The sequence below is a fragment of the Canis lupus genome, chromosome 23 (genome assembly GCF_003254725.2).
Source record: "Canis lupus dingo isolate Sandy chromosome 23, ASM325472v2, whole genome shotgun sequence".
Classification (NCBI taxonomy): Eukaryota; Metazoa; Chordata; class Mammalia; order Carnivora; family Canidae; genus Canis; species Canis lupus.
The window spans coordinates 28,353,219-28,371,632 of NC_064265.1; the positions used below are offsets into that span (position 1 = coordinate 28,353,219).

At 38.4% G+C, this 18,414-nt stretch overlaps 1 protein-coding gene across 19 annotated transcripts in view; it reads left to right on the forward strand.

Moving 5' to 3' along the window:
* Positions 1–18,414, forward strand: part of NEK11 (NIMA related kinase 11) — a 253,722-nt gene that overhangs the window by 94,680 nt on the left and 140,628 nt on the right. For 17 of the 19 annotated variants that reach the window (XM_035705157.2, XM_049099933.1, XM_049099937.1 and 14 more), the window contains 5 exons: positions 5,624–5,773; positions 5,867–5,945; positions 8,290–8,375; positions 11,729–11,848; positions 14,193–14,286. In XM_035705157.2, coding sequence (XP_035561050.1) covers positions 5,624–5,773; positions 5,867–5,945; positions 8,290–8,375; positions 11,729–11,848; positions 14,193–14,286 — 529 coding nt within the window. The remainder of the gene's footprint in view (positions 1–5,623; positions 5,774–5,866; positions 5,946–8,289; positions 8,376–11,728; positions 11,849–14,192; positions 14,287–18,414) is intronic. The other 2 variants (XM_049099934.1, XM_049099936.1) reach the window with 2 other exon arrangements.

Here is an 18,414-nt window from a genome sequence, read left to right on the forward strand (position 1 = left end):
CCCTCGTCGTTAGGACTTCTAGTTTGGATTGCATCTCATTCAATTGATTTTTAATTTCTGCCTGATTAGCTCTAAATTCTGCAGTCATGAAGTCTCTTGAGTCCTTTATACTTTTTTCTAGAGCCACCAGTAGCTGTATAATAGTGCTTCTGAATTGGCTTTCTGACATTGAATTGTAATCCAGATTTTGTAACTCTGTGGGAGAGAGGACTGTTTCTGATTCTTTCTTTTGAGGTGAGGTTTTCCTTCTAGTCATTTTGCTCAGTGCAGAGTGGCCAAAAGCAAGTTGTATTGGGAAAAAGAGAAAAAGAGAGGAGAGAAAGAAGGAAAGAAAAGAGAAAGAGGAAAAAAAAGGGAAGAAAAAAAACACGAAAAAAAAAAGAGAAGAAAAAGAGAAAGAAAAAGAAAGGAGAAAAAAAGGGGGTGGGGAAGGAAACAAATCAAAAAGCAAAAGAAAACAAAACAAAACAAAAACAAAACAAAACAAAACAAAACAAAACAAAAAAAAAAAAAAAAAGAACCACCGGGGAGTATCTTCTGATTCTGTGTACTTTAAGTCCCTTGACTCCCCTGGAACTTGTCCGTCTAGCTGGTCTTCTGGGGGAGGGGCCTGTTGTGCTGATTTTCAGGTGTTATCAGTTGGGGGAGCTGCTGTGCCCCTGCCTGGTGCAGGGCTCGGTGGGGGTTGTTTACCCCGTGAGGCCGCAGGAGGAACAGCCCCAGTGGCGGGGCAGCTCTGGAAACCTGGATTCAGCTCCGGCAGGAACTCCGTCTGCAGGGCCTGGAGGCTCCGGGGCGGGGCCGCTGATCTGCTCAGCTGGGGCAGGAGCGTCCTCGCTGTCCTGGGCCCTCCCGGCCTCTGCCTGTCCCGGGGGGAGGCCGGATCCTGGGCTGTGTCCCGGCGCCCCGTGCTCCGGGGCCTGCGCTGTTGGATTCGCGCTCCCGGGCCGCGCAACCCCCTCCGCGGAGCTGCCGCCCGAGCCCCTCCGAGCTGCTCCTGGAACCGCGCAGCCCCCTCCGCAAGGAGCCTCTTTCTCTGCCCGAGCCCCTCCGAGCTGCTCCCGGGGCCGCGCAGCCCCCTCCGCGGAGCCGCCCCCGAGCCCCTCCGAGCTGCTCCGGGTCCCGCCGGGTCCCGCCGTGTATCTGTATTATTCTTGTTATACTTTATATCAAAGTTGTGTTGACTTGTTAAAATGAAAAAATTGAATGATATTAGTATTCTTTATTCCTAAAATGTTTGAAAGATTTACCAGTAAAACCATCTGGCCCTGAAATTTTTTTGTGGGGAGTTTTAAAAAAGTTTTTTTAAATTATTATTTTAATTATTTAATATTTTAATTATTATTTTAAGTTATTATTTTAAAGGTTTTAAAAATTATTTATTACTTTATTCTTTATTTGTTTATTACTTTATTACTTTATTATTTGTATTAATAGATAAAGGACTGTTCACATTTTATATTATTTCTTGTATCATTTTGGTAATTTACATGTTTTAAAGACTGTTCATTTCATTCTGTTTTTGAAATTTACTAGGGAAAAACATTTATTATGTCATCTTAATACTTTCTAATAAATGTGGAGTCTATAGGGTTGTATGCTTTTCCATTCCTGTTATTGTTTATCTGTATTTTTTTCTTCTTGTTTGCTGTATTTTTTTCTTCTTGTTTTCTTAATCAGTCTCACTGGAGTTCTGTTTTTTATTTTTATTGTGTGTCTTCATTAGTTCATGAACTAATGAACTTCATTAATTCCTACTTCTCAAAAATTTCTTTCCCTAAGCTTTATTTGGTTTGATTTGCTATTCATTCTCTAGCTTCCAAGCTGACTTAGATCCTGGATGTTAAGCTTTTTTTCTTTACTTATGTATACATTTAATATTTTAGTTTTGCTAAAATCATTTGCTTTTAGCTACAGAGTATTGATATTTCATACTTCTATTAATATTCAGTTTTAAGTTTTTTAAATTTTGTTGGAATTTATTTCAACTATGAATTATTTAGATGGATATTCTTGAATTTTAAAGTAGTTTGTGATCTTGTAGGGTTTTTTCTCTCTGTTAATAATATTTAATAAATTATTTAATAATTTAATATTTAATAATCTGTAATTAATTATTTAATTAATAAATCTGGCTTAATTCCACTGTGGTCAGAAAATATGCTCTAAAGTTTCCAATCCTTGGGCGGCCCCGGTGGCGCAGCAGTTTAGCGCCACCTGCAGCCTAGGGCGTGATTCTGGGGACCCTGGATCGAGTCCCACGTTGGGCTTCCTGCATGGAGTCTGCTTCTCCCTCTGCCTGTATCTCTGCCTCTCTCTCTCTCTGAATAAATAAATAAATCTTTAAAAAAATAAGAATAAAAAATAAGGTTTTCAATTCTTGAAGTCTGTTGAGGTTTCCTTAATTCTAAGTATTGGCAATTTGGAAAATGTTCCATGTGCCCTTGAAAAGAATCTGAAATCTTTTCTTGTTGGATGCATTTATATTAATATGTCAATTATGTCAATTTTGGTAATTGTGTTTAGATTTTCTCTATCCTAATTGAAGCTTTGGTCTGCTTGTTTTATCAGCTGTTGAATGAGGTATGTTAAAGTCTTTCATTATGACTGTGAATTTGTCTATTTTTCTTTTAATTCTGTCAAGTTTTGCTTTATGCACACACGCAAACAGTTAATGGATTTTAGAATTGTTATAGTTCCTCATGGTTTGATTTCTTTATCAGTCTACCACCTTAATCTTAGTAGTGGTTCTTGCCTTTAAGTCTATTTTGTCTGATGCTAATATAGCTTCACCAGCAATATTTTGATAACTATTTGCATAGTATACCTCTTTCTATGAATTGCTCTGTGTTCTTATACTTAAGGTTTGTTTTGTGAGCAGTATATAATTTTTCACCCAGTCTGATAGTCTTGTAATTAAAGTATTGTCCATTTACATTTAATATAATTTTTCTATATTTATATTTTTATTTGTCATCTTATGATTTGTTTTCTATATATACCATTTTTTTGTCTCTTTGTCTCTCCTTTCTTGCTTTTGTTTTATTTTATTTTTTTAGATTTTATTTATTTATTCATGAGAGGCACAGAGAGAGAGGCAAAGACATAGGCAGAGGGAGAAGCAGGCTGCCTGCAGGGAACTTGATGTGGGACTCTATCCCAGGACTCTGAGATCATGCCCTGAGCCAAAGGCAGATGCTGAATCATTGAGCCACCAGGCATCCCTTATTTTAAATTTTTATATCATTATTTTCCCTCTAGTAACTTACTAGTTATAAACTTGCCAATTATACATTTTTACTATTCTTTTGGTGATAGCCCTAGCAATTATACATACATTCTTGCCTTAGTATAATGAAACTTAATTTAATGAAAGTTATTACTTTTACCACTTTCCCAGTAATGCTAGGACCTTAAATACTTTAACTCCATTTACCCTCTTATGTCTTTCACATTATTTTTGTCATAAAATTACATTTTACATAAGTTTAAACTCTACAATATACTGTTAGTATCATTTTATAGAGTTAATGTTGGCTTATACATAGTTACAGAATTATTCTTTATAGTGTTCTTTATTCTTCCCTGTATCCCTTCTTTCTGCCTAGAATCATTTTTCTTCAAGTGGAAGAATTCCCTTTTAGGATTGTTTTTAGTGCTATCCTGTTGCCAATGAATTCTCTCAATTTTTGCTTGTCTAAAAAAAATGTCTTTATTTCATATTTATTGAAGGAAATTTTTTCTGGTATAGAAATCTAAATATGTGCTACATCATTTTTTAAAAGATTTTATTTATTTATTCATGAGAGACACACACAGAGAGAGAGAGAGAGAGGCGAGACACAGGCAGAGGGAGAAGTAGGCTCCATGAATGGAGCCTGACTTGGGACTCGATCCCGGGTCTCCAGGATCAGGCCCTGGGCTGAAGATGGCGCTAAACTACTGAGCCACCCGGGCTGCCCTGTGCTATATCATATTAATAGTCATCAGATTAGTGGCCTTACAAATGGGCACAAAATTTATTGAGCTTCAAATAATTTTCATATTTTATAATATTTACATTGATCTTGGCATTTTAGTCACTATCATGGGATTTCTCCTAACATTCCCCTTCTTTCTAGCATTCTATAATGAAAATAATCCAGAATTTGGGCAGCCCTGGTGGCTCAGCAATTTAGCGCTGGCTTCAGCCTGGGGCGTGATCCTGGAGACCCAGGAGACCCACGACCCAGGAGACCCAGGAGACCCATGTTGGGATCCCTGCATGGAGCCTGCTTCTCCCTCTGCCTGTGTCTCTGCCTCTGTGTGTGTGTGTGTGTGTGTGTGTCCCATGAATAAATAAATAAAATCTTTTTAAAAAAAGAAAAAGAAAAAGAAACTAATCCAGAATTTGGAAGGAAATATACCTTGTGACCTTCATCAAGCCATTTGACTTCCTTGAGTCAGTTTCCTCATGTATAAAATGGGAAAAATATAGCGTCTGTATGTCACTATGAAATTATGAGGTCCTGTTGAGTTATGTATGGAAGTGCTTTGCAATATGTAAAGTACAAATTAGTTGGAGTTTTTTAGTGTCATTGTTATTTACTGAAACAGAAATATCTTTTTGTATTCAGTATATATCTAGAACTCTCTTACCAGGGCACATTTTTATGATACCCACAAAATGATTAAAATGATAGCATTCATGTATATATTTATTTATACATGCCCTGCCTTTTATAAGAAAGGACAGTGTTAAAAGTTACACAAAACACAGCTTACGCAAGGTTGGTTGTAAGTTTATTTTTGATTTTTCAAGCAACTAACATGAAATGGGAGACCTGGCTAGTTAACTTAAAATACTCACAATATTAAAAATGATCCATTAATTTTAGGAGAAGTAGAGATCTTTCTTAACACTAAGTTCAGGCAGGAATTTACCCCTTAGTTTTCTTAATGATGCCGAGTTATTTAAAAGATTATTCTGCTGGTTTAGAGGCTACTGATTTGCATGGTTAATCCAAATCAGTGTTGGACTGATATAGAATTTTAATATTCTGTTTCATACGCTCAAAGGGAGAATTATACATTTTAATGTGAGCTACAAGTAGCTGCTTTTCAACCCTACTTGCAAATGGATTCTATTCAGAAAACTAATAAAGAATGCCTGTTTCCTTTTCAAAATGCTTGGATACACATTTGAGGGAAGGTTAGGCTGATAAATTAAAATTTGATTTTGCATATGTAATATCAACAAAACTGCCTTAGAAAAATACTTAGCTGTGTTTATTTTTCCTTCATACAGGTTTCTTACTACATTGATCAAATGTTTATTTGCCCTACTATGTGCAGACATACCCCTGTTGGTTTTTTTGTTGTTATTGTTGTTCTCCTCTGACAAAAAGTGGTCATTCAGACTTATATTTTGTAGGGTTGTTTGTTTTTTCATTTTTCCCTCTTTATTTATTAAACATGTATTTAAATGGAAAAGAAAATATGAAACTGAAGCTTTTAAACAAACAACCAAAGAGTATGTTAGTGTCTCATAAGCAATTCCATTGACACATCTGAGATTTGTATGGTGATCAAATTTAAAATAGGATATTTATTCCTCATTTAAATTCTTTGACTTTGTCTTTAGGTCTCTGGCATGCATTTTGTATGAGATGTGCTGCATGAATCATGCATTCACTGGCTCCAATTTCTTGTCCATTGTTTTAAAAATTGTTGAAGGTGACGCGCCTTCTCTCCCCAAGCAATATCCAAGAGAATTGAATGCCATCATGGAATGGTATGGAAATAAATATATTGCCACAGAAGCAATTTTAAATTGTACTTATATTTTAGTTCATTTGAAAAATAATTTTCTTCTTAAACATTACAGCATGTTGAACAAGAGTCCTTCGCTAAGACCATCTGCCATAGAAATTTTAAAAATCCCTTACATTGATGAACAACTACAGGTATTTAAAATGAAAGGGATACTGGGAAACATGTATTAGCATTTATATACATTCAAGGACTTGAAGATATGTTGTGGGAATAAGACGCATTAAGAGTCAATCAGAAAGGAGAAACAAGATTTTTTTTAAAAGTTGAGGGAAATTATTAGATGATTTCTTTTGCAAAAGAAAGTGTGTGAAGTTCCCTGGAGCCCCAAATATGAGAAGTTAGGGTTGTAATTTTCTCCCTGAACTCAACATCCACCCTTAGAACTCTTGGTTTACAAATCTTACCTCAATACTTTGTGAGTATATCCCTGTTAGGACAAGAATGTACTACTAATAATACTAAAATCTGGAGTTTTCAATGAGCCTTTGTTATTCTACTCCTTTATTATATATCTTAGTCATACTTTTTATTAATTAGGTGAGTTTGCTTTCCTTGTAGATTAAAAAGTTTGATGCAAAGAATCTACCTCTGATGGTAAGAAAAAAGCAAAGGTACCCTCTTGGAGGTTTTGTTTGTTTGTTTTAGGCTTTCACAAATACCTCAGGCAAATTTCCTTTAATTTTATGACTAGTTTTAAGTGGACCCACAAAGTAGTCATTTACCTTTAAAGATGGGCACACCTTTTCATCTGCATCTGGTTCTAAGTTGGCAGGAAACAAGGATGCTGACTTGAGGTGCATCCATCAGCTGACGGCTAATACTGGAGGTGCTGTAAGGAAAGGAACTGCAATGGCTCCTGTCTTTTTGCCCAGGGCCCAGGAAAAAGTAATTATACATTATCAGGAGCACTGGGAAGAAAGCACACAGGATGCTGTAAAATAAGGGAAGAGAATGGCTCCGGTCATCAAAGAAAGAGTAGGTGATATGTCTCTACCAGTGAGATGGTGAGAAGCAGCCAGACATGTAAAGAGCCTGAGAGAGGGTTGGAATCACAGGGAATTAGCTGGGACAAAGCCCCAAGTCAGCATATGTTTCTGGATGGAGATATAGAGGGGAGGGTTCCCCAAAATCTGAGTTCTTCCTAATGTATAGCTTTCCTATGCAAAGCCAGTTCCACTAGCCTAAGGGCAGACCTCTGAAAAAGGCTTAGGTGCTAACTGTGGGATCAAAAACCACACTGAACACACACACACACACACACACACACGCACACACACACTGATGGGGGGCTGTGAGCTATGGAAAAAAGGTAAAAGGAATCCAAGGAAATCTGCTGGGACTAGGGTAAAGCAAGTGAGGCATTTACCCTGGGGCAAAATTAAAGAGGACACCAAAACCCAGTAATCAGGATGAATAACATTTTACTGCAACGTTTTAAAAAATCCAAATTAATGCTAAAAATCCATGGTAACAAAATATCAAAAATTTGCAGACAACATCCAACAGGGCTAGAATTAAGGTGATGGCAGTGAGGTAGAATGGTGCAGGTTCAGGGTTGACTGAGGTTGTTTTTTGTTTTTCTTTCCTATCTTTGTTTTTTTTCCTGTCTTTTATTTATTTATTTTATTTTTTTAATTCCAGTATAATTAACATACAGCTAACGAGATAGTTTTGGATGTACAAAATACGGTGATTCACCAATTCTCTGCATTATTCAGTGCTCATCATGATAAGTGTACTCTGAATTCCTTCCCCCGTTTTGCCCATGCCCCCACCTGCCTGGCAACCACCAGTTCTCTATACTGAGAGTCTGGTTTTTTTATTTGTCTCTTTTTTCATTTGACCATTTGCTCTGTTTCTTAAATACCACATATGAGTGACATCATATGGTATTTGTCTTTTCCAGACTTACTTCACTTAGCATTATACTCTCTAGATCCATCCATGTTGGTGCAAATGACAAGATTTAAACATTTGCTATTGTATTCTCCATGGCTTTTTGGTATTAATTTTTTTTTATAATATTACATTAAAATATGGCTTTTCTTGGTTACTGGGTTTTTTGAGGCCCCTTCAGTTTGCACCTGAGGGGGCGGGTGCCTCATTTGTCCCATCCTAGTCCTGGCCCTGGGAATGGGAACACTGCCCAGTACTGGCAGAGGCTGGGGAGAGCTTGTTTGTTCGTGGAGCTGAGGGGGGCCCTGCCTGTGGTGGAGAGCCGGGAGTGAGAGAACAGGCAGTGAGTACCAGCTGAAGTTGGAGAGGCAGGCAGGAGCCTGACCTTGCTGCATAAGCTACCATGCAGTTTTTTATAACCCTTTATAGAAGGAAAAATAGTTACCAGTGGGTTTGTTTTCAAGCTCCCAGGCATGGTCAATAATACTGCACATCAGAAAAGGCACCTGGTAATTGTTATGCCCTTTCATCCCTGAAGAGAAGTATTTAAAGTGTGTCAGGGTTTTTCTTTTTTTTCAGCACCTGATGTGTAGATACTCGGAAATGACTCTGGAAAACAAGAATTTGAATTGTCAGAAGGAAGCTGCACAGATAATTAATGCCATGTAAGTAATTGCTTTGTTTTTAAAAAGCCCATTGAGCATAAATGTTAAATGCATTTGTCTTTGAAAATCTATTAGTGCCAAGTTGATTGCATGGAGTGTCCTAGAATTCACTTAAGTCTTGGCAAGAAATTGGTGATCCAAAGCCCTTTTGCCCCAGGTGGTAGCAAATTGAAATTATAAAAGTTTTAAACCACTGCACAGCTTCTAGATCTGCAGGGTAACTCTGCAGTAGCCTTGTGAAATTAATATCTCAAACATTTAGTGATATTTATGATAACAAACCTTCCATATTAAGCATAAATGGTTTTCACGTGTTGTTTGTTTAACAGAAACTGGCAAAGTGCCTATTGAGAAGACAACATTGTGAAGTCCTAGGGCAATTGAAAATAAGCCAAAATTTACTTCCTTGAGATATACGTATGAACTAGCGAATGTCATTTTCACAAACAGAATTATTTCTGGACATAACTTCTCTCTCCTACCTCCTTCAAAATTCCTGTGCTATAATATACAAGAGCCTAGAATACTAGGTTACTTCAGAACAGCCAGGGATGGCTGTGCAGGTGGTGGACTGCACCACTTAAGGGGTTGTATACCAAATCTATAATTTTGCTGAAGAACTCTCTACTTGATTTTGTGAGTACCCCGTGAGAATGGCAGTACCTCCCCAGAGCTGTGCAAGGCAATAGGTGAAAAGAGTAGCCCGCGTTCGCTTAATCTTCAAGGCCAAATAACACAAACAGGCTTCTCTGACACTCAGTCCAGTGGTTTCTCAACTGCTCTATGTTTGTTTTCCAATTTCACATTTAAAACTGAGGAAACTGGTTCATCAAAATACTCAGTCTTCGTTTAACACATGATCTCCAGTTAAAATACACCTGGGAGCTAACATGATAGGCGTGCTCTTATAACCTAATTTCCTTAGGTTGCTAATTATTCTTGCAAGAATGTCTGGAATTCTTATTTTGTTTTATTTTAAACTGAGATGCGAGAGGAGTAAAATAACTAGGCTAATTTCAGCTGTCATTTTTGAGCTGCAGTTACAAAACTGTCTACCTGGCTGTGCTTACAATTAAAGTGTGCCAGGGTCTGATCATTTGTAGGGTCTTTCACATTATGAAATATTGATTTCTTTTTTATATATATTTTTTATTGGAGTTCGATTTGCCAACATATAGTATGACATCCAGTGCTCATCCCGTCAAGTGCCCCCCCCCAGTGCCTGTCACCCCTTCCCCCTGCCCACCTCACCTTCCACTACCCCTTGCTTGTTTCCCAGAGTTAGGAGTCTCTCATGTTTTGTCACCCTCTCTGATTTTTCCCACTCATTTTCTCTCCTTTCTCCTATAATCCCTTTCACATTTTTTTATATTCCCCATGAGTGAAACCATTTAATGATTGTCCTTCTCCCATTGATTTACTTCACTCAGCATAATACCATCCATTTCCACCCATGTCGAAGCAAATGGTGGGTATTCATCGTTTCTAATGGCTGAGTAATATTCCATTGTATATATGGAATCCATTCATCTTTCAATGGACATCAAGGCTCCTTCCACAGTTTGGCTATTGTGGACATCGCTGCTATAAACGTTGAGGTGCAGGTGTCTTGGCGTTTCACTGCATCTGTATCTTTGGGGTAAATCCCCAGCAGTGCAATTGCTGGATCATAGGGGAGCTCTATTTTTAACTCTTTGAGGAACCTCCACACAGTTTTCCAGAGTGGCTGCACCAGTTCACATTCCCACCAACAGTGCAGGAGGGTTCCCCTTTCTCCACATCCTCTCCAACATTTGTTTCCTGTCTTGTTAATTTTCCCCATTCTCACTGGTGTGAGGTGGTATCTCATTGTGGTTTTGACTTGTATTTCCCTGATGGCAAGTGATGCGGAGCATTTTCTCATGTGCTTGTTGGCGAAATATTGACTTCAAATTGTCACTGTTTTTTTGATCATGAATTATGGCTATGTTTTAAGGAGCTCTATTTAATCTTACAAAATAAGGGATGTATATTCCAGAAAATCGTGCATTCCCTAGAGGCTCCAGACTATGTTCCAGAGGGATGAGAGCTGCCTACAAATGGTCATTACAATTACACAATTATTATAAAATAATAAAGATTAGAGTGGGAATACATGAAATAGAGACTTCTAGTGTTTTGTAAGGAGGGAGCTGAGTACAAAAGACATTCCACAGTATTGGGCCCTGACTAAGTCAGGCACAGAAGCAAATGTCATTGGGAATATGGTAGCAGACCTTTTAGTGCATGAGTAACATAAGCACATTTCTTTAACAGAAGAAGGAGGCTCTAAAGTAATAATTTTGAATAACATTTTGTGGAGTGCTTGGCTCTGTTATAAGCACTTTAACTCATTTAAGCTCACAGGAACCCTATGAATTAGGTATTATTATTATTATTTTAATGATCATTGGTTAAATAACTTGCCCAAGGGCATATACATGTAACCTGGGAGCTAGGATTTGAACCCAGAGAATGTTATTTTTTTTTTTTTCCAGAGAATGTTATTAGCCTCGTGATAACCACTGTGCCACACTTACCTACTGTATGAAGCACAGAATATATAACATGTTCAACAAAATTTAACTAATACAATACTACCATTTGGGGTACTTATTTTTTTAAAGATCTTATTTATTTGACAGAGAGAGAGAAAAAAAGCACAACCAGGGAGAACAGCAGAGGAAGAGGGAAAAGCAGGTTCCCCACCGAGCAGGGGGCCAGATGCAGGGCTCAATCCCAGGACCCTGGGACTACAACCCCAGCTGAAGGCAGACACTTAACTGACTGAACCATGCAGGTGCCCCCTCATTTGGAATACTTTTATGTGTCAGACACTGTACAAACATTGTTTCATGTAATGCTCACCACACCCTATTCTTCACAGATGAAAAAAACTGGGGTTCAGAGAAGTTCAGTAACTTGCCCGAGGCTACAGAACTAATGAGTGGTAGAGATGAGATTCAAACCCTGCCTAATTCCAGAGATTAAATCCTATCCACAGGGTTGAATTAGTCCGCTAGTCCATTTACTCCTTGATGGCCAAGATCCTAATTTGTCGTACATAATGACAATCAGTCATAGGGCATAAGAAATGAGCAGAAATTTGGAAAGTACATAATTTGCTTTTAAGCAAGTCTAATTTGAAAAATATTACCAATTAACCACAGTCCTGGTTGGCTCATTACCTACCCTGAGTTTATTAGTTTTTGCCTGGCCTGTCTCGAGATGCTTTCCCCTTCTCAGTAGTGTAATGATACTTCTGTAAAATATTTGTTTAATTTTTGTGAGCATATTTGGGATGAGTTGCATGCGGGGATCTTTATTATTTATAGGCAGAAAAAGATCCACCTGCAGACTCTGCGGGCACTGTCTGAAGTGCAGAAAATGACACCGAGAGAAAGGATGCGGCTGAGGAAGCTCCAGGCAGCTGATGAGAAGGCCAGGAAGTTGAAGTAAGCTGCCTTTCCTCAGGGTACCTTGCTCTCTGGCCACTTCCCAGGGCTCCGAAGGAATTGACTGAAGAAAAGCAAAAGCAAAAACAAGAAAGCAAAATGCACATATGCATTTTATATTTCTTTGTTTCTTCACTTATTCGTCCCCTCGTAAGATGGGCTTTTAGCCATAGGTGGTTATTGGATGCCAGCCACGATTAATGTCAGGCTTTCAGTCTTGTGTGCAAAGAAAGATTGAATGTCAGGGAGCTTATTAGTGATGAAAATACAGAGTCAGCCTCCAAATGAAGCCTCGTTGCTGCTGATGCCTCCAGTACATACCCCGGCGAGAGGGTGAAGATGTTTGCTGTACCCCCTCTGCCAGGAGGTCTAGCTGGTCTATAGGGGGAAGAATGTACTGGTAGGAAATTGTTGGCTTTAGAAGACAGATTGGAAGTAGCTCTGCTCTGTCAAGTGAAGCCCTTTGAAAAATCTATGATCAGGGCAACCCTGCTGGTGGTCAACATCACTAGTAAAGTATTTACATGAAAAGGGGAGATTCCAAAGAGCCCTAGACTCCCAGTTTCTCAAAGACAAATTTTTCAGTTGGTAAATCCAATCTCCTAATTTTTCTTCTTTCTCTGCCAACTATTTGGTAGCTTAGAAGCCCCAACTGAGAGATAGAGAGACAGAAAAGACCTGAAACTCAATCTGTTCATTTTGTGACCTTGCTAACATATCTGAAAAAGGATTTGGAAGTATTCTTATACTTGTAGTGCATATTATGAGGAACCAAGTAAGAATCTGTGAGACTACTTCTTTTCCCTTAACACATGCCTTCTGTAATCAATGTGGAAAACTATTTCTGTCAAAGTGCATCATGGGCAGTCATGTGCTGGTAAATGTTTAACAACCACCTCTGGGGGTGTGGGGCTGGAAGGGTGTAAATACTCCCGCAATGGCCAATTTCAAGGTACCAGTGTGGTATCATCGAATGTTCAGTTGGAAGATATGTACACAATCTGCTCTTGGGAACCAGTACAAGCTGGTTTCTGCAAACCACTGCACCACTGGGTGTGGGTTTTACTGAGAAAATATATTTACGTAAATTGCTTGAGCCATTGTATTAACTAACAGTCCCAGATCTATTTCTAAGGCCTCACGAATGGCAGTATTTCTGGGGTACCATGACTCATGTCATTGTTTGAGGGTGAAAGGAAAATTAAATCTCTGACAGGAACATATCAAAAAGGTAATTTAATAACTTACATGCACATTACAAATTATATTTCAGATTAAAATGGTTTTTAATACACAAAGTCATAGACCTTCCACATGATATTCAATGTTTTTTATTTAAAGGCAATGATTTTAGATAAAGTTTACTATTAGTTTTATGGTTGAATTTCATTGTTTTTGATCATTATTTCTAGAATTCGAGCACAGTCATGTGTTTTAGCTAGAAAACAACTCTATTGTCAGGAGGGATATAATGTACCCACTTTAGAAACAAGATTTGACTCTAAGGATATTCAGTGACTTTTCAAAAATATCTAAATCTAAATTAGCACACAAGTAATCACGAGAACTCAGATTTTTCCTTCAGTTTAAGTCTATTACTTTTACCTCTTCTATATTAGATGGAAAAAATGTGTTGGAGAAAAGTTCCCTTTCACAGTGGCTCTCAAATTCTTTCCATAAATTCTTGGAAATCTAGCTCTCTTCTCCTTGTTTGTGGGTTTATTCATCCTGAGAACAGTAATCGAGTTATTAGTTCCTGTTGGGCACTGCCTGGGTGTCAGGGCCACCCCCCACCCCACCATCACAGAGAATACGCAGGGGTCCATACTGCTTTTTTTTGCCCTCAGAGTCCCATGGATCCTCAAGAGGAATCTGAACATGATAAGAATTCTATGTTCTTAATAGAACTGAACCCCTAGTTTCTAGAAACTAGGCCTTTTCTTCTGGAATGTTCAGAGACCCCTGCTTCTAAGAAATGTTATCCCCAGAAATTAGAAATTGAGAGTATAGACATGCTAATATTTTGTTTTATAAAACCTAAATAACTTTATTCTTGAAGTTGCCATATGGCAAATGTGTGTATATCTAAGTTTGAATTTTAGCGATGCATTTTAGGGGTTCTAAGGATAGATAAGGAGCCAGACAGAGTATCATCATGTGTGCTTTAAAAGTAGTACCATCATGGTGCTACACTTCATTTACCTTGATGAGGGAGAGACCCGTTGATCTGGTTTCTCAACACCCCACTCTACCTGTTGAAACAGAGATCTCACTTTACCTGCATAATTTAGATGTGGCTTTAGCAAAATGCAGCAGTTTTTCTATGTTCACTTTAAAATTGCAGAAAGCTTGCAGAAGAAAAATATGAAGAAAATAACAAACGATTGCAAGAGTTGAGATCTCGGAACTACGGGCAGCTGACTGTTGATGTACTCCATGTAAGTGCTCTCTTGTTTTAATGTTACATCAAACCTTTCTTTGATTGCTTCAGATTCATCACATTGATGTGGCCAGTCAGGTAGGAGAAGGGACAGAGGGGGAAGAAAAAAAGCATCCAGACCAACTTTGCCCAATTCAGGGTGGGAGGTACTGGGGTTCATTTTAGCATATAGGCTGATGGTTAGTGATGACACTAATTCAGAGCAGCTATACTTAAAAATGGATCAATAGATTCCTCCAAAAACACCCAAGTGCATACTGCATACAAGAAAACTCAATCAGCATGGAATGAACAATTGATGAATAAAATTATGACTTTGTAGAGCAAACGTATGTATATCTAATTTTGAATTTCAGCCGTGCTGTTTTTGCTTTACCTCTTTATTCCATTGTTCTCTTTCTGTATTATTTTTTCCTTCCCTTTTAATTTTCTGTCTCCCATCTATGTCATTATGCATTGTGTTAATAGTCCCTTTTGAACTTTGAATAATTACCTTAGATGTCCAATAATAAATAGGGTTGCAGAGTCACATGAAATGGACCCTGAATCATGTCCTCAGCATCCCAAGCCCCTGAATAGCAAATACCATTTTCTCTAATGGTTAAAAACATCTTCATGGGCCTTGGTGTAGGCAATGATACTTAAGGAAGTTTTTCTTCAGGCTCATATTTGGACAATAGACATCAACCCCAACTTCCTAGCTCTTCTGATAAAAGCAACATCGGAGGGAGTCATTTTTATAGAGAACTTTATGGCTCAAATTCTGATTGTTCCTTCATTGGAGATCTCTGCATCTGAGGGAGATTCCTTTTCTTTAGCAGGAAGAACCAAGCTCCTCTAAGGCTTTGGAGATGATCTCTGAAGTCTGGGGCACTCATTTTCCTGTAGTTCAGTGATCAGAGTGCTCCAAACCCTGGGGCATTGCAGGAGCCCCCAGCAAAGTGCACTCTCAGCCAGGCAGAGCTTAGGATCACTTGTTTTCTGCCTCCATTTGAGAGGTAATCCACCTTTCTCATTTACTTAATGGTTGTGAGTATTATCGATTTCTGAAAACTCCAAGCTGGAACAGATGGAGGGGGGGTGTTCAGCCTTCTCTAACCTTAAGAGTATCTCTTGAACCCTTTAGCAGACAATATGGGGACATTGATGACATGTGCTCAATTCCACTTGCCCCCTCTATTTGTTTCATACTCCATTAAATGAAGCCAGCTGTGGAATCTCTTGTGGGTCCCAGAAACGTGGAAGATAGTATCGTTCCCACTCATGGAACCTAGTGAATGGCAAAATTGCTGGCTGAAGGGGATGGGGTCAGGAGCAATGTTGGATCCCTACTTGGAGAAGGGTCTTGATGTTTTCAGTGCATGGCGGACCTGATCCCCTACCAAGCACTGAGTGCTCATTGACAGCTCCCCACTTTTTTTATGCCCTGAAATGATAACTTGTGGAGGTGGGTCACCTCCCTAGATCTGTTGGCTTTCTTCCACACAGGACTGAGAACTGCAAATTTCCACAGATCCTTAGAAGGAATCTGGCATGATGATAGAAATTCTGTTTGTCAATATGTGTAAAACTACTTGTTGAATCATCTAATAGAAACTGGGACATTTTTTCTGGAAGGTTCAGGGATCCCTGCTTCTAAGGATGTTATCCTCAGAGATTAGAATTTGAGAAATACAGATGTGGTAATATTTTGTTTTATAAGACCTAAATAACTTTATTCTTGAAGTTGCTGTAAGGCAAATAAAAATGTAGTTTCAAATATGATTTTACATTTCAATGTCTGATAATTTACTTGACATTTTTGCTTTCCTTCATTGACCTTTCAAAGTAATAATTTATGTGTTCTTTTTCATTTCTGATGTGATTGCTGTCAGTGTTAAACAACTACTCTCTAAGTGATCCTGTCCTTTTTTAAACCAGGGTCCTTGGGGATCCTGCAGTAACTTTAAGATAAAACTGAAACCATAATGGCAGGCAGGATCTCGGGAGATTTTATTAACTATATATTATCCCTCAGAACATGGGATAATCCCACAGGATAGTTGAGATCTTGGCTCAATTCAGTTGAAGAAAGTGAGGATTTCATAAAGATTTCATGAAGTCCCAATTCACAACTTCCTGGTGTCTATGTAGTTATTTTCAATTCCATCCCCTTTCCATCAGCAAGGAGCAAAGGGAGCAACAAGAGGGAAAGTGCCTAATGCTATTTTGTCCAGAGATGTTGGCTCATTCTTTGATCTTTGATTTAGTATTGCCAACATCTTTGGCCCTGAGATTTCCAGAAGTACATTTCTTAAGTTTGCATATTGATGGGGGCAGGAAATGCTCCAGCAGATGCTTGGGTCTTCTAGCTGGTTCAGTCTTGCAGACTGGGTTGCTCGGCACTTCCCTAACCCCCCAGGTATCTTGCCCTGTTTTATGCAATTATATCAGCCTTTCCATCTCACCCCTCATTAGCATCCCACCTTCTCACTTTCAAATGTCACTTTCTCTTTAGGAAAATCCTCTTTGACCTCACAAGTCCACAATCCAACTGGCTCTTCTCTAAGTTCTTATGGCTTATAGCAATGCTTCTCAAATTTCAAAATTCACCCAAATCACCTATTGTTTTTGTTAAAAGGCAGATTCTGATTTGGTTTGTCTGGGGTGGGGTTTGGGATGCTGAATTTTTAAAAAGCTCCTGGTGATTCTGATGCTGCTCATCCAGGACCACACTGATTAATAATGGACAGAAAGTGAGGCTCTTGAAAGCCATTTCACCTTCAGATGAAGGAAGACCAGGAAAAGCTACCGATTAACAGACTTTCTTATAGACTCTTTAGGAAAAAAGCATTTAATGGGAATGGAAGTAAAGGAAAAGTGACCTGGGGCTTTCTTGTCCACCCCAGGAGGAGGATGAAGAGAGGAGGCTAGGCAGGAAAAAGAGGCGGTTAAGCATATTCACTGGCACAGAGTGAGGCAGGTTTAATGATATTCAAAGAACAAAAGAGAGAGAAAATGGGAAGCTAAATACTTTGCAGAGGGACTGAAGGGTTTTAAATATCTCAAGGGAAGGCATCAGTGAGCTGGAAAAGAGGAAATAAAATGTAAGAAAGAAATTGGATTAATCAGATGCAAGAAGCTAAAGAAAAACGTGATAAGGAGAAAAGGAAGAAAGAGGAAAATGCTCCTGTCTCTGCCCATACACATATTTATGATTTAAATTCTTCCCAATTTCACTGGGGCTCTCTTCTCTGTCCTCTCTCTCAGCTGATATGAAGTGCTTTATGTTATCAAAAGCAGTGGTATGAGATAAAATCAGAGTTAAGGGAGAAAATAGGCTCTGCTATTTCTTAAACATGTCAAAAATTCTTTGAGGCACTTAGGAGAATGGCTTGTTTTGTTTCCCAGACCCTAACTAACAGGACCTTTTATTTTGGCATGTATTTTCTGCTTGGCTGAATTTGAGCTTTGAAATCTGGAAGCATAGTTGGACATGGAATCATAGGCACCATTTCTTTAAAGGATGGTAGCTTTAAAACAACTAGATTCCATAATGTACAAAATAAGCCTGGTCTTTCTTTTATCCTGTGACACACACAGTTGTGATGATGCCAAAACTGGGTTTCTGTGAGAAGTGTGTAACACATCAGTTCTCCATATATGAAATAGTAAAGGAGATCAAAGATCAGAGCAAGTCCTTTCTAATAGAAGCAATTATAACAATTCTATCTCTTCTCTTCAAAGAGAACCTCAGCAAATCAAAGTCAATTGAGGGTCCAAATACTTATTTTCCAATAATTTCTGAAGTAGAAGTGAAAACACATTTCATGCAATCTTTGTTCTTAAAGTTGCCTGTGTGCTATCAGTGATCCTTTGAAATTTGAAATCAATTTCACCTCCTACAGCAATCATACAGTACAAACACTGGACTTCTTAAAAATATTTGATGACTGTATTTTCACAAATGCTGTACCATGGCTTTGTTTTATTCATTAAGATTAGTTTGAGCTTTCCCTTCTGTTTTTAATAAGAAGAGTCTCTTGGAGTAGTTCTCCATGAAAGCCACTTATCAAGGAAAATAGGTCAGTTCACCATTAGCTCTAGGTTGCAAACACACACACACACACACACACACACACACACA